The 22,950-nt window shown below is 34.3% G+C and overlaps 3 protein-coding genes across 3 annotated transcripts; 2 read left to right on the forward strand and 1 right to left on the reverse strand.

The window, feature by feature from the left end:
• Nucleotides 1-4,674: 4,674 nt before the first annotated feature.
• On the forward strand, nt 4,675-5,666 carry LOC111901728 (3'-5' exonuclease). The gene has a single exon (XM_023897612.3). The coding sequence runs from the start codon at nt 4,848-4,850 to the stop codon at nt 5,499-5,501; it is 654 nt and encodes a 217-aa protein (XP_023753380.1). The 5' UTR covers nt 4,675-4,847; the 3' UTR covers nt 5,502-5,666.
• A 9,075-nt stretch (nt 5,667-14,741) lies between these two features.
• On the forward strand, nt 14,742-15,982 carry LOC111901729 (3'-5' exonuclease). Its single transcript, XM_023897613.3, has 2 exons — nt 14,742-15,558; nt 15,706-15,982. Exon 1 carries the CDS (start codon nt 14,883-14,885, stop codon nt 15,552-15,554), a length of 672 nt encoding a protein of 223 aa, XP_023753381.1. The 5' UTR covers nt 14,742-14,882; the 3' UTR covers nt 15,555-15,558; nt 15,706-15,982.
• Nucleotides 15,983-21,024: 5,042 nt separating this feature from the next.
• Nucleotides 21,025-22,509, reverse strand: LOC111901775 (actin-depolymerizing factor 7). Its single transcript, XM_052767404.1, has 3 exons — nt 22,386-22,509; nt 21,569-21,828; nt 21,025-21,449 (listed from the first exon to the last, which is right to left on the reverse strand). Exons 1-3 carry the CDS (start codon nt 22,386-22,388, stop codon nt 21,299-21,301), a joined length of 414 nt encoding a protein of 137 aa, XP_052623364.1. The 5' UTR covers nt 22,389-22,509; the 3' UTR covers nt 21,025-21,298.
• Between the last annotated feature and the right edge of the window lie 441 nt (nt 22,510-22,950).

A 22,950-nucleotide genomic window follows, 5' to 3' on the forward strand; every position in this document is an offset into this window, starting at 1 on the left:
CACACAATTGACTTCCGGTCCACGGCTCTGAATCATAGAATGACCCCGAATAGGGTGTTACAACTCTCCCCCACTTAAATTAGATTTATTCCTCAAAATCATTCCTTACTATCTTCTTTACAACCTAAATGATCCTGAATGAACTCCATGAATCCGAAAAATGACTGAAGAAGTCACCTCACTCTGATGACCGCCCACCCTCATTGTTTTCGATCCCAAAATAATAGATATAACAAGCCCTAACAAAGAATGGACCTCAACTTTTGCGCTGAGCCAACGAGTATCCAACCGATATACCTGAAATTGAAAACCCTAAACAATATCAGACTCCCATTCAAACAGAACCAATCTAAATTGTTCCCACAAAGAGTCAACTTCACAACCCGAACTGCACGAACCTATCCGACCTGAACAATTTACAGATACCTGGAAGTATAAACATCCCAATCACCTACTAGATCCCTAATAAAAGTCAACCCTAACATACGATGACCTTCCAATAATCGAACCCATCCGAAGCGGAACTCACATACTGATGATGGACGAATTCTTGCTCACGCTGACCTTAACCGATAAAGGACAACCATCACTACTCAGCTCAAAACCAGGAATCCAATACTTTATCTGACTTCCCAACATACAAAACCATTCTAAATTACAACCAATATGGCTCCACTTCGCAATCTAATCCTAACAAAATCCTTACAACCCTAAATTATCCTGCTAACCAACATTCACATTTTCGATCTATCCAAGATCTTTTGATCTCTGAGTTGATCTACCAATTATCTGAAGCATCGAATTCCCGACCAGTCGCTGAAACCGAGATCCTTTCAAACGACTGTACCACGAGACTCTATCCAAGAGTCTGTCTGGCCAAGCTACCCTAACCTACTTGTATATAAGGCTTCAACAACCCTCTTATTCAAACCAGGGATATCATAACTAATCATCACACTGATGCAATGTAACATACTTTGCTCTAAATGAATGCTACATGTCCAACTGTAGTCTTACATCGCGACCGACCCCATATGGCCCACATTCTTCCTTGATCCCATGAATGTTTAGGCTTTCCCACAGTCTCACAACACCTCTATTACTACCTTCCAACCTAGTGAATGTTATTGCCACCTCGCAATCTTACAACACTTCTATCACTACCTGCCAACCTAATGAATACTATAGCCACCTCGTAGTCTTACAACACTTCTATCATTACCTGCCAACCTAGTGAATGCTACGACCATCCCGTAGTCTTACAACACTTCCACACTACCTGCCAACCTAGTGAATGCTACGGCCACCCCATAGTCTTACAACACTTCCACACTACTTGCCAACCTAGTGAATGCTACGACCATCCCGCAGTCTTACAATACTTCCACACTGCCATGGACCCAACCCATGGTCTTACCGTGCATCTATTGTATTCACCACAATCATCATGAGTTGAAACCTCATTCGGCTATACCCTAATTAGGTATTTAGGTTATGCTTCGAACCCCAAATCCTTCATTAGACAAGAACGTGCAAAGTGGCCCTAACACAAACCCTCCACTTGAAACTAATCACATACCCTCCATGCGCCACCACTAATGTGCAAGGTAACCTGAAATCTCATTCCTTATGTAATCCCATAGTCCAAGCGGTTCTCCCCCACTTAGATTCAATTATGCTCTTCCAACCACAAAATTGATAGATTTTTAATCTATCTCGCAACCTGATTAATCGAAGCTGCCAACAACCTGAGGCTATTAGTACTAGCGTTCCATTACTAGCCAATCCTAGTAAACACACACCTACCAAAATTGAATGAATACTCCCCGAAATCTCAACGAGCTCGATATTCCCAAGCACTTTCCACCGAATCCACTATAAGTCCTCGACAACTTTATCAGATTACGAAGAACAAAATCTCAACTATCGAAACGGGTACCCAACCAATTCAACTACCCTTCTTACTTTCAGATTACTCTAACATCCTGATCACCATTTCTGGAAAACCACTGATATATATATATAAAATCCTCCATCATCTTATAATAAGGGATTGCATAAATTAAGAGTTTTTGGGAGTTTCAGTGAGTTGCAAGGTTCCTTCCGTAGAGTTTTAGTGAGTTCCAGGCTCTCCGAAGAGAGTCGTCGCCGCAATCGTGGAGAAAGATAGTGATTGTTGGCGATGGTAAAAGTGAAAGAAAGGGGAAGATAGTGGACTTTGACGGGTTCCTACTTTTGAGTGAGACGAATGGAAGGTTTAGAAGTGGTAGAAGGAGGGAGGCGAAAGTTAGAGGAGGTAGTTGCCGGAGATGGTGATCGGAGGACCTACTCTATGCAAGTAAGTGAAAAGGGTGGGGGAAGAAGAAGGCTTGTTGGGCTTTTGGTGTTTGTAGATTTGTGGTTGTAACTTCAACAATTAGAAGAGTGTATAATTGTCCATCTATTATTTTTTTAATGGATAAATAAAAAACTTGAGTGGAAAAATTATCTTTGTGATGACATGATGATCATTAATAATGGATAATATAGATAACCTAAGCAATTATCCTATAAATAATGTGTATTAATAAATATGGGTCCTCCTATTCGCACGAAATGAATCGTGTAATTGTTTTGGTATTTGTGCCTCAAGTTTGAAATCTGACAATTATCACAACCTTATTATATAATTTCTCATTAATCCCTTTATTAATACATAATGTTCATATTTCATCGTATACTTTTTCGACTTTTAAAAATTCCCTATATTAATCTATTCTATTAGAAATATATGCTCATATGTGTATGATAATATTTAAAACTATATATAAATAATTTTTAACCTATAGTATTAGTCTAATTCATTTGTAAACTCAATCAACATTTAAAAATTAGTTTTTAAAAACTCAATTAGTATTTAAAATTAATTAGTGTTTTAAAAAATTAGCATTTAGAGTTGGTGTTTAAAAACTCAAGTAGTGTTTAAAATTAACATTTACAAACTCAATTAACGTATTAGAACTCAATTGGCGTTTAAAAACTCAATTAGTGTTAATTAGAAAATAACACTTTCATAAGTTTAAAATTATACAAATATTGAAGCATCATAAACCGTTATTAAATTAGTGTTTTTTTCTAACATGGAAAATCCATCGGCATTTCGTTTTTTTAATATGTATATAAATAAAAAAGAAAGCTATAAATAAAAGGGGAAAATACAGATCTAGCAATTTTTGTTAATTACTTATCAAAAAATAGCAAAAAAAATAATACTTAGCCAAAAATAGCCCTTAAAAATGTAGTCAACTTTTGGTTGACTACGGTTAACATTGTTGACTATTATTTTATGCATTAAAGTAGTGTTTAGTGCTAATAGGCTACTGTTTCACGGACCTGTTTACTTTTTCGTGGTCCATTAGCCCAAAGTATATAATGAATTTTTTTTTCCAGATTAGGTCATTTTCCTATTGTTTTATTTGGTTTGACAATTTTTTGTCTCAATGGAGCACCCGAAGAACAACCAGGTTTGTCTACTTTTCATCAAAATTTTACCGTGTTTGTAATTAGGAGTAGGTTTTGTATATGTGGTTAATTTTCTTTTGAAAAAAATCGAAAAAAAAATATAAAATTGTAGGTTTCATACTAAACCTACAGTGTACAAGTGTCGATGATTAGACTTCAAGTTTGTTGCACAACAAGTATGTGGTCAACAATTTTTGTGACTTGGAAAACAGTAGTCGATTTGATTCCCCTTGCCCTAACCATCCAAAAGCAATTTTCTACCAAGAATATCACAATAATAGAGTTGTTATGGATGTTGATAAGTCATACTGACATTTGATTCTTCGGGAAAACCCATCTTGCACTTCACAAAATGAACAAATTTGGTGTACGTGAGAAGACCCATACGTTTTTTTTAAAGTCTAATGTTTTGAATTCTCAAAAATTTTTAACAAAATAATTGTTAAAATAATTCTACATCTTATAAAAAAATTAAAAAAAAATTAAAACCGTAGGTTTTTTCACAAAACAGTAGACGAGACCCCAAAAACAGTAGATTTAAAAAAAAAAAAAAAAAAAAAAAAAAACCCCGTATTTTTCCCCCAAAACCGGGATACCGTAGCTTAACCGAGAGGAAACTGTAGGTTTCCCTAAACCTATGGTTTTGTATGTTACAAATGAAAAAAAAAAACAATTTTTTTATACAAAACACGAAACAATAGACGATATGGTGAAACAGTAGACGATTTTAGAAACCTACGGTTTCGTGGGCTATATTCGGACATTTACTAATTTTTGACTAAAAATTGATAATCACTTCCTTAATTTGGCTAGATTAGTAATTACCCCTAAATAAAAATATATTTTGTTGAAATTTTGGATAAATTTGACTACATTAAATATAATCAATCATTTCATTCTTGCAAAATACATTTAGAAAATAAGAGCATACAAAAAAAATATGCGTAGAAAAAAGTCATTTCCCCCTATAATATTATATTAATGATATTTAAATAATGGATGTGTGGAATATATTTTAAACAAGTAAAAGTTGAATTTTGAAATACATAGTTAAATAGAAGGGTGACAAATGAAAATTCGTATTATGTAAACAGTTTGTTTAAATTCAAAAATAAAATTTGACTAAATAAACATAATCAATCAAATCATCGTGCATTTAGACTTTTGTTCGTGTATATAGAATTACCCATAAATATTTGATGTATGGATTCGTTGATGGAAATCGTTTATAAAACCTATTCAACATCAGTCGGGCGATATGATTCTAGTACCCTTTTCCAATCCGCTTTTATTTCCCTTCAACTTTCTTTCACTCTCTTCTACAACCACGCGCCACCAAAGAAGCCATGGCCACGGCGAGGACGATGAGCATCGTGGATCATGAACTCCCGGACGATACACACAACATCTACGACGTCACATTCTTCGAAGACACCATCTCAACCATAGTCACAAATACACCATCATACGTCGACACTTGGATCTCCGACATCGAACGCATCCACCGCAGCCGTCTCCACTCCCTCGTCGTCGGCCTCGATGTTGAGTGGCGTCCTAACCAGAGTCGGAACTTCGAAAACCCAGTGGCCACGCTCCAACTCTGCGTGGGACGCAGCTGCTTAATTTTTCAGATCCTCCACTCCCCTAACGTCCCTTCGTCGCTCCGAAACTTCTTCAGCAATCCCTCCTACACCTTCGCCGGCGTTGGGATCGATAACGACTTGGAGAAGCTTACGGAAGATTACAATCTGGTGGCTGCGAAAACGGCTGATGTGAGGGCGTTGGCTGCGGAGAAGTATGGTTTGAGGGAGCTTAAGAATTCAGGGTTGAAAGAATTGACGAGAAGGGTTCTTGGGAAGGAGGTGAGCAAGCCGAAGGCGATTACGATGAGCAGATGGGATAATCAATGGCTGACTTCGTCTCAGGTACAGTATGCTTGCATCGATGCTTTCTTGAGTTTTGAGATCGCGAGGGTCTTGATTTCTGGGAATCAGAACTGAATTTGAATTCGCCATCTTTGATCTAAGGTAATTTGATTTAGGGTTCTTAATTTTTCATGTTTGATTTGATGATGATTTATCTATCCATTTAGGATTTGGGTTTTACAAAACGATTCTGTACAGGATTTGGATCTATGTTATATATTTCTTAGTGTTCTGTGTTCATCTAATTACACAATACCTTTGAATTTTTTAAATTAAATTTTCTTTTTCCTCAATTATTGAAGGGCTTTGTTTAAAGTTGTTTGATTGTACCCTTTTGTCAATTCTTATGAAGGCTTGATTTTTAATGGAAATTGGCATTAAGATGGTCTTCTTTTTTGATTATTTGAATGTAGACAATGCTTTTTACTTTTATATATTTATTCTATGCTTGGTCTTTTAACAACTAAAATTGTAATTCGGTTGATTTTGATACGATTTTAGTTTAGTTCGGATATAATATAATACATATCTATATTTTAAAAAATGAAGTCAATTTGAATTTACGTTTTCATTAATCCATTCATGTGACCATCCTAAGTTGATGTCCACGATCCAAAACAAGTTTTCAAACCGATTCAAAATTGATTTAGGAACTAGTTTGGTTGAAACCGGTCCATTATCGGTTTGAGGATTTTAAAACTGAAACCGGTTTGAAAAAAACAATTTAGAAACCGGTTTTCAAACTCTCATAAAACATTTGCTTTTTTCATTTTGTGAAAAAATACTGTTTTCATCCATTTTATCTTCAATTTGTTGTTTATGCAAGGTGCTGGAGGGTTTTCAAAAGGATTGTAGTCCAACAAACTTATTAGTTTTGGTTTAATGGTCATTCGTGATAATTTTTGCATTATAAGGGAATGAATTTATATTTTAAGTTTTTAAAATGCCATTATGAAAAATGTAAAGGGTTCATCCGATGAACCCCTTCCTACTCAGCGGGTACCATTTGACACGTCATTAAAATAAAGTCACCTCACTTGCTACCTGTCTTCTTCTTCCTTCTTCCTTGTTGGCTATGGTAATCCCCTTTGCCTCTTGAAATCCGATCGGATCGAAGGAACGAGGAAGACGCACAAAATCATAGTACAATTTCGAGTCATTTAGTCAAATAACTATAGAATAACAAGAACAAAAAAAATCATTAGCAAAACCAAAGGAAATTAAAAGGGGGGAAATTACGGTGAAATCCTTGTAATCCATTGTTGCCTGCTGCCATCAATTCCTCCACCAATAATCGCCGGCTAGTTATCCATTGCCTCCGATCCATTTTTGCTCTCAATCACGCACAAAATAATGCTTTCCTTCACTTGAATCATGGGTATCAAACGATTGCTTTGAATTTGAAGCTCTATGATTCGTATAAATGTAATAGTTGTTAATCACGCCTCTAACAGGACTATCAGATGCATCAAACGGGTAGAATTATTCCTATCGCTACTATCAATTCTGACGATGACTTTGTTGTGGGTTTCGGCGTCACCCGAGAGGTGTTCATGTTGATCAGAGGCATTAGATTCTGGTGGTTTCTTCGATGCTATGGGATTATCCATTGTATGTATCTACACTAAAGTTTAACGAAATAGAAAATTTTGAAGAAACTTTGTACAATGAAATTATTGTTTTTACATAAATTGTGAAGGGTTGTTTCATGAAGGCATCATCCACCTACCTACCTGATACTCCATTCTAGATACTCCGTTGGTAAAGTTTGATTCACATGATCTTCAAATTGGTGACAATGAATTTTACTTCCTGCAACCCGTTACAAGCATCCTTGGTGGTCCAATTGGGTGACCACGTCACAACCTTCTCGAACCCTAGTCCCGTTGGTAGTTACAAGATTGTGAAAGCAGATCATGTTTGTTTTTCCTTATTATATGTTGTTAATCCTTAGACATGTGTCATTTTAGTTTCGAATCCACCAGAAACTATGTATGTATATGTACTTGTTGTTCCTCTTAGAAAACGGTAAACAATATATGCATATGCCACATGTTCGACAAAAGTCCTCAAGGAAGGTAATAGGGTTTCGGCTCGATGAAAGTCGTAAGTTTCTCAAATTACCTGGTTGTCAACATTAATCTTAGAAAGAAAACCAATTACAGTGGAAGAAAGGAATGAGATAATCAGAGGAAGGTGGTGGTTGTTGTTGTTGGTGGTGGTGGTAGATGCCGATGACAGTGGTGGTGTTGGTGTTGACAGTGGTGGTGGTGCTATATTCAAAGGGGCCAGCATCAATCTTGGTCTCCAAGATTGATGCTGACTAGGATGGAGATAGAGATATTTAATTACAAACCAACGTATTATTTCCTAAATCTTGGTCTCGAAGATTGATGCTCAGTAGGATGGAGATAAAGGTACTTAATTACAAACCAACATATTATTTCCTAAGTAGCATTCTTCTTGGCATGATTACATTACATGTAACCTGACCAAACTAGCTGATAAAAGTGGAATTCATTCCCTTATAATGCAATATATATATATATATATATATATATATATATATATATATATATATATATATATATATATATATATATATATATATATATATATATATATATATAGGGACCATTTAAACTAAAACCCGAAAGTTCGTTGGGTTAGAGTGACAATAACCATTTTCGAAAATGGTTTTTAACCCTTTAAAAGTACATTGTTATAATATGTCGAATGGGATGGATCTAGTGGTGTTCTGTTGCATCTACAAAATATTGTGGGTCCTCCCATGCGATAACTTCTCATTTATGCTAAACATAATATAAGAAAATCTTAAGGCAATAACTAATACAAATTTAATAGTGTAATTACTTAATTGATTTCTATAAAATACATCCATATTATTGGTTCAAGCTAACAAAATTAAACTTGAAACCAATTACAGAAGATTTGAACGGAATCAATTTCACTAACAATTATGTTTGATTAGTCTTTAATATGTCAACAATTACTTAAACATTCAGAAATGGCCCAGTTGATTAGTCTTTAATATGTCAATAGTGTTCCATTGAATTAATAGATATGATTATTGTCAGTGTAGCCCAACAATGTATTGTACATTTACCCATTTTTGAAGGTCACAACTACCTTGTCAACTGTCAACTAAGCAGGTGAGTCAACAATGATTCGGTGGTGAGTTGACTCATCGTGCTACGTAAGCCAATGAGTTATTACGCCCATTTAGTCAACTGCCAACTTGAACAAAGTTCCAGATATGAGTGACGGAAGAAACCACTTGAGGGAAGATATGAACGACCATTCCAGATAATACATTGATGGCTAGGGTTTGGGGAACCTGGGCTTTGAATCCAACTTCAATTCAAGCCTTAGCCTTAGAAGGCGATTGTTGACGGCGTATGGATTAAACCTATATCAACTATAGGAAGAGAAAAACTAGGAAAAAAATATAAAATCGATGGATAACCGATCTGATTAAGAAAAAAAACTATAAAATCGATTACATTACATACGAATTAAACTCAGAAATCAAATACAAAGTGGAATCACATAATGTATAGATTAAACCCATATCAACTACGAGAAGAGAAAGAAGTCAGGTGAACTTCAAAAGCCCACAAATAAAGTCTTCAATTGATTTCGGTTGAAGAACCTGCAAATTTATACCCTTGCTCGTTCTTTCCTGATTCAGAGTGAGAGGGAAGAACCGTTTATTGATTCAATTTACAGAGGACATCAGGATTGGTCGGTATAAGAGAGGGGAGGGCTGAGAGAAAAGAGATCACTAATTAGTTAGGAGACAAGGTGAGGGAGATCTCATCGTCTGCTATATATATATATATATATATATATATATATATATATATATATATATATATATATATATATATATATATATATATATATATATATATATATAGAGAGAGAGAGAGAGAGAGAGAGAGGGAGAGAGAGAGAGAGAGAGAGCTAGGTTCAGGTGTTTAAATTAATTATTGTGTTATTGTATGCATAAATGTGGGCCAATCAAAATTAAATAAAAAATTAAATAATTAAATAAATAAATAAGGGTAATTTAGTTATTTGTTTAATGACTTCCAAAAATAATCCCTATAATCATGGTATCTCTCCAGTTTAAATCCTTGGAACCATCTTTGTAAATATGTCAACGAATAAAGGGAAACTCGCGTTACAAGCTCGATTAGGGTTCTTCGCATTCAGTCTTACATTCCTCCTCTCTTCATCGACAGAAGGATTACCGCTTTTCTTACAAGAACGACGAATCTTGATAAGGGAAACATCAAGAGGAGCATATAGAGTTTCATCGTATGTAATCTCAAACACTCTCATCTTCCTTTCGTTTCTTCTAATGATCGGTATTCTTTACACAATCCCAGTCTACTGGCTAGTTGGATTACACACCGAAATCAACAATTTCTTCTACTTTGCATTGATCGTATGGATGGTAATCTTGATGTCGAATTCGTTAATAGCTTGTTTTAATGAACTAGTGCCGAATTTCATCATGGGTACGTCTGTGATTTCTGGATTGATGGGATGTTTCTTTCTATTTTCTGGGTACTTCATAGCGAAAGATAGCATCCTAAAATACTGGATTTTTATGCATTATATAAGTTTATTCAAGTACCCATTTGAATGTTTTATGTGTTTATAATTGGACATAGATTTATGTGTGTTTGTAATTTTGTGGTTTGGATGTCACAAAACAAGGAATTAATTTATTTTTCTTTTGTATAATTAACATAAATGGAAGTATAAAGATGAAGTTTAGATAAAGAGGGGAACGAGATTTAACTTAAATGGTTGTTTTGGTTGCTTATTTAACAGATGAATGCTTCAACTGAATTGAAAGTTGTTTTCATGCACACCGAGTGCTCGTTAAAATGCTTTAACTGAATGGTATATCTTCGTTTATAGCATTCTATCAGAAAAAAATGTTTTTTTTATGATAACCATGAACATATTCTGTTTAGAATCCCCCGAATGAATATAATTATTGGTAAATGAATTCCAATTCTATTATAATGGAATCACGAATTCCAATTATGTTGGAATGAAGTATGAATATTTTCTCACTAATTTATTCATTGTATTTGTTTCTACAGAAGCTGATGCTTGAAGAACAGACCACGAAACTTGAACAACGTCTCTTAGCAACATTATTCTTTTAGAATGTATTAGTGTTTTTGTTAGATTTTTGATTTTTTTTTCCAGATTTGAATTTTTTTTGTTAGTTTTATTCTTCAAAAATAAATGTGATTCTTAGAAATTGTTACATGTATTCTATAAGAATTAATGTAATTTTTGATTTAATTCTTCAATTGATGGTTCGAGAATTTTGTTATTCTGTAAGAAATTTTGTTATTTTTGAACATAGTCAAACATATTCTGTCAGAATGTCCGAAATAAAAACCTTATAATTTGTAAAATCGGATTGTGAAAATTAATAGAATCTTTGATCCCTTAAAATATGCAAATTTCCTTTATTAAATATATATTAACTGACTAAAATATCCTTCTAGTTAAATTAGATGATATTTTTCAATTATATTTAATTAAATAATATGTATTAATCACTTTCTTAAAATAAGTAAAATGATTGGACCACATTTATGCATACAATAACACAATAATTACTTTGAATAGAATAACCTAAGCCTAAGCCTATATATATATATATATATATATATATATATATATATATATATATATATATATATATATATATATATATATATATATATATATAACTCGTTACCCGCGCAAAGCGGTGGCGGCGAATAGTTTTTACGATGATATGTTTCTTTTACAAAAATGTTATGTTCCAAAAGAAAGTAAATGTTCAAGACAATAGAATCCAACTTTGGCGTTATTTTTGACATGATTCATGTCAAAATAAGCCAAAGTTGGATTCTATTGTCATATATCGGTTATAAACGGTTCAATCAGACACAAAATATAAATTTTGTAAGTCGTTTAAACAAAAATAAAATAACTATTTAAGATACACCTAATATAGAAATGTGTAAAAACACATAACTGCTAATACATTATTAATCTTGTAACACTTCTTTATATACCATGTTTGTTGTATAAACTCCATCATCTTTGAAATTTTCGGTAGGTCTCACTAACATAATCCATTTGTTGGGTCAATATACTGTAACAATATGATCGAGCATCTAACTTTCACCCGAAGGTAATGAGGGGGTAAACCACTAACAATGAGCGAGTTCAAGAATACAACGCATAGAAGCCATTTTTATCATCTATGGCTTCATCGAACTATGGTAAATTATCTCTTCTCTGTGGAATCGATCGATCAAGTAATCGTTAATCTCATTGACACTATTATTTTTTTATGGATAATATTCCCTACGAGATGATATAATCTAATTCAAACCTATTGAATTCCAATGAGGGAAATACTTCATCAATCAAAGCATCCAATGATTCTTTTTATCAGTGTATGGAATGACCATGTCATCAGTGATGAAAATAAAGCTTTTGTCCACTGTTTCTTCAACTCTATCACCGACCCTTCATAGAAAGTTCGAGAACAACATATCAGTTAGTGATGTCATATTTATTGTTAACCACAACTTTATAATCAAATAGCAAAGAAGCGACATTCTAAGGCCGGAGTGCAAAGCATGACATCAAATAGTTTCTTTTCGAGGGATAATTTTGGAGGTGATGATGAATTTTTTTAGAACACCTATTTTAGATTTACAATAAAATTATGTTGTTTTACCTTAAAATTAAAAATATGTTGTTTTTATAAGAAAATAAAAAATTGTTGTCTTCGCCTATTATAAAAGCACGTTGGGATAATTTTTAATGATGAAATGTAAGAAAATCGCACATTCTTCAATACATATATACAATTTATAGTTTAGGAGTTCGAATTTTTATTTAAGGGTTTAGAGTTTATTGGTTCAAAATGAGCTTTAATGTATATGTCATTTTTGCAATTGGTGTATACATTTTATTTCCTTGGATAAGTCAATCGAAAATAGAAATTTAAAAGTTTTGTGAGTTTGATATAATAAAAAATTATCTACCACTTAAACATGTTAAAAAAAGGTGTTGTGGATATAGGGCATTTAGGTGATAAATTTTTGGTTCAAAAGATAACCCACACTTGAGTGTTTGGTAGCCTCTTATTTTCTACCTCTGCATTTATTAAATGACTCTTAAAATTTCAAACTTGAAGGTGCGTCTGAAAAAAATAAAGACACAAATGCCCTAGCATGTCTCGCTTTTTCTATTCTTCTCAACACCTCGCCTCTTCGACCTTTCCTCTCATCGACGTACAACAACGACATCGCCTCCAGCTGTGTTTTCCCTCCCCGCCATAACAGTCACCGATGTCTTCTTCTCCGGTGACAGCTCTGACGCAGCGCCACAACACTCGAGCTCCACCTCGACAACATCGATTTCACCTCCTACAACATCGATTCCACCTCCTACAACAACGATTCTGCAGCCCCTTCTCCACCAGCAAGCGACCGCCTCCTCCAGCGACGCCGCCTCCGCTAACGCCGTCGGGAGCGCCACCCTCTAGCTCCCTCAAAGTCGTCGACAACAGCTCTTGGTAAGGTTTTTTCTCCTTCTGTTCCCAACGTAATGTGTTAACAAAATCACATATTGTCTAAAATCCCATAGAGAACAAATTAGGTTTGTCATTTACTGATTCTATTCCCGTAGGCATTTTCTCCTTCTTGAGAGACATTCAATTTCGTTTTTGTATGAGAATTTTGGTTAAGATCATTGGAATAAGGATTGTGGATCACTTTTGAAATGATTGCAAATTTATGAGAATGAATACAGAGAAAAATAGAAATTAGGAAAAATGGGAATTTGTGCTTGATATCTCACTTTTCAGTTCAATCAAGTTGATTCCAGTAAGGTCCCTGCACCAAATAAAGTTTTTGTGTCTTTGCTTGCATAAACTTTTGACGTATGCTTCTTTTTCAGTTGTAAATTCAAATTAGATGGAGCATGGAGAATGATTATGCAAGAAGAGAAGGAACGCGCAGGGATAGGAAAGAAAAAACTTACAAAGAGTTGTGTTGTCAAATATTTATGTTTAATTTTGCTAAGAAATAACAATGTACTTCTATTGATTTCTTTATTGGATAGATTTGTCAAATGTTTATGTTTAATTTTGATTTTTGTTTAATTTGGATTTTGTATAGTGCTTGTATGTATTTTTATAATTACTCAAGAAGTTGGTTCAATTATTTTATAAACAGAAACATTGAATTCGAAAAAAAAAAGAAAAAAATACAAAAGGGTAAAATGATCATTTTTAATTCAGACAGCAATTCAGATGTTCCTAGGAATGGCAATGGGGCGGGTTCGGGGCGGGGCATGGATTCCCAAACCCGCCCCGATAACTTTCGGGTATCTTATCGGGGTGCCCCATTGGGTTTCGGGTTTCCCCGTCGGGCTTCGAGTATCTTATCGGGTTTACAAAAATTGATAACGAAATCTTTATTCTCTTTTAGGGTACCCCAATGTCTTATAAAATATACATGTTCTAGCAACTCTTTAAAATTAAAAACATGATGCATCACTTTAATAAAATAAACTGGACGTTATATTAAAAATTATTTGATTTAAGTTTTGTTTAATACGTCAAAACACATAAAAATGATCATTAACACCAGATTGTTAATAACTAAAAAAATTGTCCACAATAAGTATTTTATATTTGAAGGCGTACAATTAACCGCAAAATTTTTTGAACATTATATATATATATATATATATATATATATATATATATATATATATATATATATATATATATATATATATATATATATATATATATATATATATATATATATATATATATATAATCGGGGCGGGGCGGGTCGGGGCGAGGATAACCCACTCCCTGCCCCGAACCCGATAAAAAACCCGATAATGACCCGTTACCCGACCCGAAATGATCGGGTTCGGGCTTTTTTGCCATCCCTAGATGTTCCAACCAAACAGCATGATAAAAATTCAAACATATTAAAAGTTCAGATCTTAATAATTCAGATCCTGCTAAACAGCTCCTAAATTGTTTTAAGGGCATAATTATGATTGCGTCTGAAAGTGTTTATCGACTCCTTGAGAAAACCAAAAATTTATAGCTTTTTGGAAGAAGCTATTTTTTTCCCTATAAAATAACTATTTGCCAAACACCTTTTTAATTTAATTGCTTTTAAAAAAACCAATAAATCAAGAAGTAATTCAAAAAATCATTTTTCAAACACCCACCAAACAAGTAATCCCAAAACACTTTTGAAATTGAAGTAACCCATCTATTCTTATCCCGTACGGTATGAAAGAAATCAAAGAATAACCTTTCTCTCATCTACTTTGTTTGCTTTAAACCCTCTCACAGAACGAATAGACATGGCGAGGCCGATGAGCATCGTGGATCATGGACCCAACGATGGCACCCACCGCCTATATGACGTCAAATTCTTCACAGAAACGATTTTAACCATAGTCACAAGCACACCCTCTTACGTTGACACGTGGATCTCCGACATCGAACGCCTCCACAGCCACAGTCTCAGCTCCCTCATCGTCGGCCTCGATCTCGAGTGGCGTCCTAACTACTGCCGCGACTGCAAAAACCCTGTGGCGACGCTCCAACTGTGCGTGGGACGCAGATGCCTGATTTTCCAAATCCTCCACTCCCCAATTCTCCCTTGGTCGCTCTGTAACTTCCTCAGAAATCCCTCCTACACTTTCACCGGCGTCGGAATCGATGAAGACGTGAAGAAGCTTACGGAGGATTACTTCCTTGTAGTTGCGACGGCGGTTGATTTAAGGTTGATTGCTGCGAAGAAGTACGGTGTGAAGGAGCTTAAGAATGCAGGGTTGAAACAATTGACGAGAAAGGTTCTTCGGAAGGAGATGAGCAAGCGGAAGGCTATTACGATGAGTAATTGGGATAATCGGCGGCTGAATCCGGCGCAGGTGCAATATGCTTGCATCGATGCTTTCTTGAGTTATGAGATCGGGAGGATCTTGATTTTAGGGAATCGAACTAATTCGAATTATCAATCAATGATCTAATAAGGTAATTAGATTGGGGTTCTTCAAATTTCATGTTTGATTGTTTGATAATTTAGGGATTTGGGTATATAAAGCGATTCTGTACAGGATTTGGTTCTTCAAATTGTTTAAGTTTAGTGCAAATTAATTGCAAAACCTATTTGTTATACAGTGATCGATGTGGAGTGATGTTACACAGTGATGGATGTTATGCAGTTAAGAGAGTTGCTTCAGTTCTGGCGTTTTGCATCTTTCTTGACTTCTGATCATCTTCCTTGAAGCAAATCTCATTGCTTTTCTTGCATTTTCACGTGTTTTTCAGAGTTTAGTGTGCCTCAAGTAAGATGGAGCCTTCTCCATGAATCTATAGTTTTGCATTGTGGTGATAAATTCAAAAGTGTTGTCTTTTTAACATCTTAAGTTAATAGAGATTAGACTTATTGGACTTCTGATGCTACTGAATCGGGTGTTCATGTCCTATGCCACTATGGTTGAGTTTTTTACCCTTTTGGTTTTTTTTAAACAAATAAATCATTGAAATTATTGGTAGTTATAAAATGGGAAAATGACTTATATGAGTAACCATGTTTTAAAATTGTTTAAAAAATACCATTCATGTTTGGTGTGTTCAAAAAATATCATCCAAGTAAAATATTTGTACAAAAAACACGAACGAAATGCATTCTTTGTTCAAATTTGACCTTGTGGTAACCGGCAATTACCGGTAAAAAATAAGTAAAGGAGAAAAACAAGAGGAAATGACTCAAAGGGGTAACTATGTTTCAAAATTGTTCAAAAAACACCATCCAAGTTTGATATGTTCAAAAAACACCATCTAAGTAACTTTTTATATAAAAAACATCAACAAACTATATGTTTTGTTCAAATATTATCCATCGGTAACTGACTCTTACAGGTTAAATGATGACTTGGCTTTACTATTATGATATGACATAATAATTATTAACAAAACAACAAATGATATATTTCTCCTTTAAAAATCGATTTAGGGTTTTTTCATGAACAAATGACTTCTTCTTCTCCTATGATTGCTCTTCTTCTTCTAAAGTGATGATCTCGAACTCAAGTCTAAAACCCTAATTCTTGACTTTAGGCAGAAATGACTCCTTTACCCCTGCTTTAATAAGCCTCCTTCCCCCTAAGACCCAAATCCATAAAAAGCCCAAAAAGCCATCCAAGCCCAAATACAAGGCCTCTAAGGCCCAATATAGCCCTAGAACCCCCAACATGGCCTTAAGCCCAAAAAATGACTTGCTACAATCAGGTAGGCCCGAGGCCCAACTTAAACAAGTCCATGCATACACCCAATATATGCTGAAGCCTCTGCGATTCGGATTTCGAGCCAGTACGCCCAATGTACTCGACTAGGGTCAAGAACTGTCAATCTTCCGAATGTCATAACTTCTTCATTCTAAGTCCGATTTCATCATTCTTTATATCCACGAGAAGGAAACGAGAAGCTCTACACTTCTATCAACTCTCCCTTGCCTTAAACCTTTTCTAACATAAAATCGAACTTCATAAAGGATCGAACTGATACTTACTGATATTCTCTTGGGCTCCAACACAAATCGAACACTCAGTCCCCACAACCTACATTATCCATCACCAAATGGGCGTTACAGAGACCACGAATTGTTACAAACAAATATAAATTCGAATACATCGTGCACAAGTATCGGAACCATATCCCAGGAAACACGTAAAAGAAATGGTACGAAACAATAAAATAATAAGGAAAGAACAAGAGACATGCCTATCTGTAGACCAGATAAAAAATGAAGGACCGGTCGAGACTATAAACTCTTCTAACAATGAGCAGTCTTTAAATACCCCAAAGACATGATATTCGAGGCAGAGTAAGGTAAGGAAAAAAAGAGATATCATACATAGCATTAAGGTAACACTAAGAATCGCAATCTAATTTAGGCATCAGAGAGTTATGTCAGTGTCCAAATTAGATTGCGATTTCGTTTCTGAAGGCCATAACCCTCGGTTTGACCCTAGCCGAGTAAGTTGGGCGTACGCTAGGAGTACGCCGGACGTACTAGCTCGACATCTGGATTGCAGAGCCTTCGACATATGCTGGGCGTATGCATGGACTTGTTTAAGTTAGGCCTCGGGCCTACCTGATTGTAACAATTCATTTTTTGGGCTTAAGGCCATGTTGGGGGGTTCTTGGGCCATATTGGGCCTTAGAGGCCTTGTAGTTGGGCTTGGATGCCTTTTGGGCTTTTTATGAATTTGTTCCTTAGGGAGAGGGAGGTCCATTGAGGCAGGGGTAAAGGAACCCTTTTTGCCTTAAGTCAAGAATTAGGGTTTTGGATTTGAGTTCGAGATCATCAATTTAGAAGAATAAGAGCAATCATAGGAGAAGAAGAAGTCATTTGTTCATGAAGAAACCCTAAATTGATTTTTAAAAGAAGAATATATCATTTATTGTTTTGTCAATAATTATTATGCCATGTCATAATAGTTAAGGCAAATCATCATTTAACCTGTAAGAGCCAGGTACCGATGGGTAATATTTGAACAAAACATATAGTTTGTTGGTGTTTTTATACAAAAAGTTTACTTGGATGGTATTTTTTGAACATACCAAACTTGGATGGTGTTTTATGAATAATTTTGAAACATAGTTACCCCTTTGAGTCATTCCCTCTTGTTTTTTTCCTTTACTTATTTTTTTTATTTGTAATTGTCGGTTACCACAAGATCAAATTTGAACAAAGAATGTACTTCGTTGTTGTTCTTTGTACAAATGTTTTAATTGGATGGTGTTTTTTGGATACACCAAACTTGAATGGTATTTTTTAAACGATTTTAAAACATAGTTTACCCATATAAGTCATTTTCCATTATAAAATTGAAACCTTTAATGTAACACCTACGTGTTTTGATAATCAATTTAATAAGTCAAATATCCTAAATTATGATTTTTAGGGAATAATATTGTATTTTGGGAATTTAGTTGATAACAAAAATGACAAAGAGAAAGTATAAAGCACGAGGGGGTAAAATACAACTTATAAAAGTACACAATTTAACATGAAAAAAGAAAATTGGGGATTATTTGGCAAGTTATGAAAGTTCAAGTCAAATCAAAACATGTGAGTAGCGCTGATTTCTTTACATTTTTAGTCCTTTATTTTGATTTCAACTCATTTTTCAAGACTAGATCTTATCATGGATATATCTCAAATTTACCTAACTTAAACTTGTCATAAACAATTAAATACCCTTTACACTCCTAAAAGCACAGTGAATTTTTAAAAATTAATTCGGATCGTCTTTTGAATGTTTTAAACTTGCATACTTCATTCCTCATTGATTTAAATTTACACACTTTATCTTTTACAAGATGTAGAATGACTATACTACCCTTATTATCTTATTTTTAATTTATTTATAATTCATTTTATATTAAAAAAAACATAAATTACAGCCCATATATCTATCACCCATTTTCCTCCCAGATCAGTTGAAAATATACAACATCCTCATCACAACCTGCAAAACCACCAACCACTGGTGACCACCTCCAACTACCTATTATGTTTATTATTTCTCTTCAAACACCATCAAAATGTCGGATCACCGCCCACCACCATTGACATACCACAACCATCTTCCCCTCGTCCCCTTTCTCTCTCTCTCTCTCTCTCTCTCTCTCTCTCTCTCTCTCTCTCTCTTTTTCCGATCAAGGTACTCCTTTTGGAACCTTCACCTTATGAAAACATAACATCGTCACAACCACCTCCTTCACCATCGCCACCCTCATGTATAAACACCATAACACCTCTTCGAGCCTTCACCTTCATGAAAACATAACATTACCAGCATTACCTCCTTCACCATCGCCACCCTCCTGTATAAACACCACCGAAGCAGATTGTTGTCAATAAACTCTAGGCCACCATCGCTACATCTCGTCACCCCCGATGCCACTAGAAAAGGATGTTCAGAAACCCTAGATCTCATCAACACCATTCTTCTCCAGTCTCGATCTCCTCTAAGAACCACCCTTTTCCACCAACAACCACGTATAATGAGTACCAAACCAAACCAAGATAAAAAAGAAAGTAACATTGGTTCCAAAAATCAAAATCAAAATCGAAAATGGGTTTAGAATTTGAAGTCGAAATCAAAATCATACAGATGGTAGTGGTCGTCATTCTAGAGCTTCTTCTTCGGAATCTGGTGCACGTCTTCTCCGGCAAAAACAAGGGCGATTGAAGCTGATTTGAGGCCCAGCCAAAATAAAAAATGTAAGTCCCTTTTTGCATTTGTCTGCGACGACTTAATACCAAAATTATTTTTTTCTAAAATAATATAAGTTGATATATGAAAAATGGGCCCCAAAAAATTTGGAGGCCCTAGGCTATCAGCCATGCCACCCCACCCTCTCTTACGACCCTGGACAAAAACTTTTCAGTTTCACTTTCACAATTGAACCCCATAACTTAAGCTACACACAAACAATATCGGAAAAGGAAATTACACACAAAAACTTCATATTCAAAGAATCAAACAAGAGGGGGAGATGTGGTTTTCTGTGGAGGTGAAGTTAGTTAAATCAAACCCTATAACTTAATCATCTATAACATTTTGTTTTCATTTTCTAGATTCAATGAATAATCATACCATAAATTACATTTTTTTGGCAAGAGAGATAAATGGGGAGGGAGGGGGGTGCGACAGAGAGGGTGAAAATGGCAAGGAGTACGTCGACGATGGTTGTAAGGTAAGTGAAAAAGAGGGTAACTGGGGAAAGGGAAGGGAGAGGGGTAGGCGGAGATATTTAATTAATTATTTATTTTTAATCTAAAAATTGATAAATAAATAAAAGAAATCTAAAAAAGAAAATGTTAAGGGAAAATAGTTATTTATTTTATTTTATTTTTTTTTTATGTCCAAAGGAAAAAATGTGCAAGTTTTAAACAAACGAGAGAGACGATCCTAATTAATTTTTGAAAATAGAGATTAAACGTGCTTTTTGGCATCTGAATGAGAGACGATTCATATAATTTACTCCCAAATATAAATACTTAACCTATCAACGTGATCAAGTAAAAAAAATAAAAAAGCCTCAAGTCTCTAGGCGTGTTTGACAAACTATCTAAAAAGTTAGTTTTTAATTGAAAAACTATTTTTTTATTTGATAAGTTAACCGGTAGCTGATAGATTAATAATATTTGACAAAAACAAACTAATAATAATAAATAATATAAGAAGTTATTTAGATATATAATTAAAAACTAGCATATATAAAAGTATATTTGAAAAACATCTCGAAAAGGGCCTATAAGCTTGTCAATAACCTATATAAAATATTTTTCTAAAAAGCTAACATAACATATAAGTTATTATAAGTTAGTTATTTAGTTGCTCAAACAATAAGCTTAGTAAATAAACTAGCTTATGCACAATCAAACACAAACCATAAATGTAATATATATAGCATAGAGCCTTGAAGAAAATGAAGGATGCCAATAAATTTCCTTTTAGGTAAAGGAATAAAATTGTGTTCAAACATGACGAATATAAGTGCATAGTAATAGTAATGTTACATTACATTCTAAAAGTGAGTATCTTTTTCATTCAGACGAAATTAATAGCAAAAATTAAGAAGAAAAAAAGAGAACAAAAAATGACCACGTTCATGCATGCAGTTGCAGTAAAAGAAACTCATCAGACGTACGAACCTCCACTCCACCATATGGAGGAACATGTAGTTTATTCAGCTAGAGTGCTCGTGATTTTATGATGTCCATACTCATCTCACTAGGATCTGTAGCTTGCAATTCAACTTGAATTCCATCAAGTTCCCTCTTGAATCTGTCCTTCGAGCTTGCATACACCATCTTCATTCTCACCTTTGATGTATCAGGTGACCTGTTGTTCATTTTAATTAAACAGTACGTCATCTCTAGATATTATCATCATCTTCAATTCATTCAAAATGATTATTTTTATAATACTATAATGTAATGTGATGAAATGTATATCATTACCAGGCAATGAAGAAGATTTTGCTTTTCTGGCAATTTTCATCGGTGGTGAAGTCGAAGTCAAAAACAGCATAGCGGCATTCATCAGCAGGGAGAGAGTTTGTGAAATCTTCATAGGATTCATCAGAACCACCGATCTTATCTATCATCACCTGTTGTTCTTCGATTTTGTAGGTGATGTATCGGAAAGTTCTCTTTGCTTTTAATTCCAGAAACTTCAGCTTGCATTCATCATGCACAGCCATACCAGAAGCGGCGTTCGCCTACCCAAATCAACAATCACAAACAAAAAACACAAATGAAAACCGTAAATTGTATGTAATTTTGATGAATCTCAATCGGTGATTAAACACGTTACTGCATCAATCGACGTTTAGGGCGATTTTCATGTTATCGGAGACGAATAATCACGATAGGGCATCGAGAAGCCAAATTCACCTCATCAAATCAACCGATTTTTGTGATAAAACGGGAGCGAATTGTGAAATGCATCCCGTTATTAATGTTGATGAAATGAAAACCAGGCATTGTGTTCAGTGGTGATGAAATGCGTAAACAAAAACAGAATTCATAGAAATTTGTATGATATCAGCGTTAGAAAACAATAACGAAAGCGAAATTAATCGTGTAATGTGGATGAATATCAAATCATTGCTTAAGATATCACGATTGAAGGAGAAACAGGTTATCGGATCGACGTAATTCAGAACAATATTGATAAATTCTTTCATATCGTATGATCGCATATCAATAATTTATAGATGAAGAAACAAAAACATGAAATAATGAAATTAATTCAGATTGAGAGATGGATACGTACCATGATTGATAGTGGAATTAGAGGATTACGTGAAGAACAGAATTGCTGAAGGAGGAAGAAAGGGGAGAGAGATCCAGGAAATGTGGTGAAACGAATGAAACTAATATTTCTGTTGAGGGGAAGAAGAGGTTATAAGGGGGGAGAAATGGTCTTTCAGCCTCTTGTGCCTCACCATCCATGCACCCTCTTCTAATTTTTATTTATTTATTTATTTAAATTACAAATAAAAGTAGTTTTTACTTTGTATATGTGTCTTAATATGATTTTAGAAGTATTTTATTTAAATAAAATTTGATGTGTAATATGTTTTTAATCTATTATCTATGCTAAAGTTTTTAAATAATTAATAGTATTAGATGAAAATTACACCACTTTTATTTGACGAGATAGAGAAATGATTTCATTATTTTATTCTAAAGGTGCAACATTCTTAATATTTTGGTAGTTCTAAAAATATCAATAATTTATATACTAAGTTTTCGATGTAAAGTTACTTTAATCAGCAAGTTTCACTTAATATCGAGTGTTAGAATATATGGATATTTTCTTATATTCGATCTTAGTT

This window comes from Lactuca sativa, chromosome 9, assembly GCF_002870075.4.
Source record: "Lactuca sativa cultivar Salinas chromosome 9, Lsat_Salinas_v11, whole genome shotgun sequence".
Classification (NCBI taxonomy): domain Eukaryota; kingdom Viridiplantae; phylum Streptophyta; class Magnoliopsida; order Asterales; family Asteraceae; genus Lactuca; species Lactuca sativa.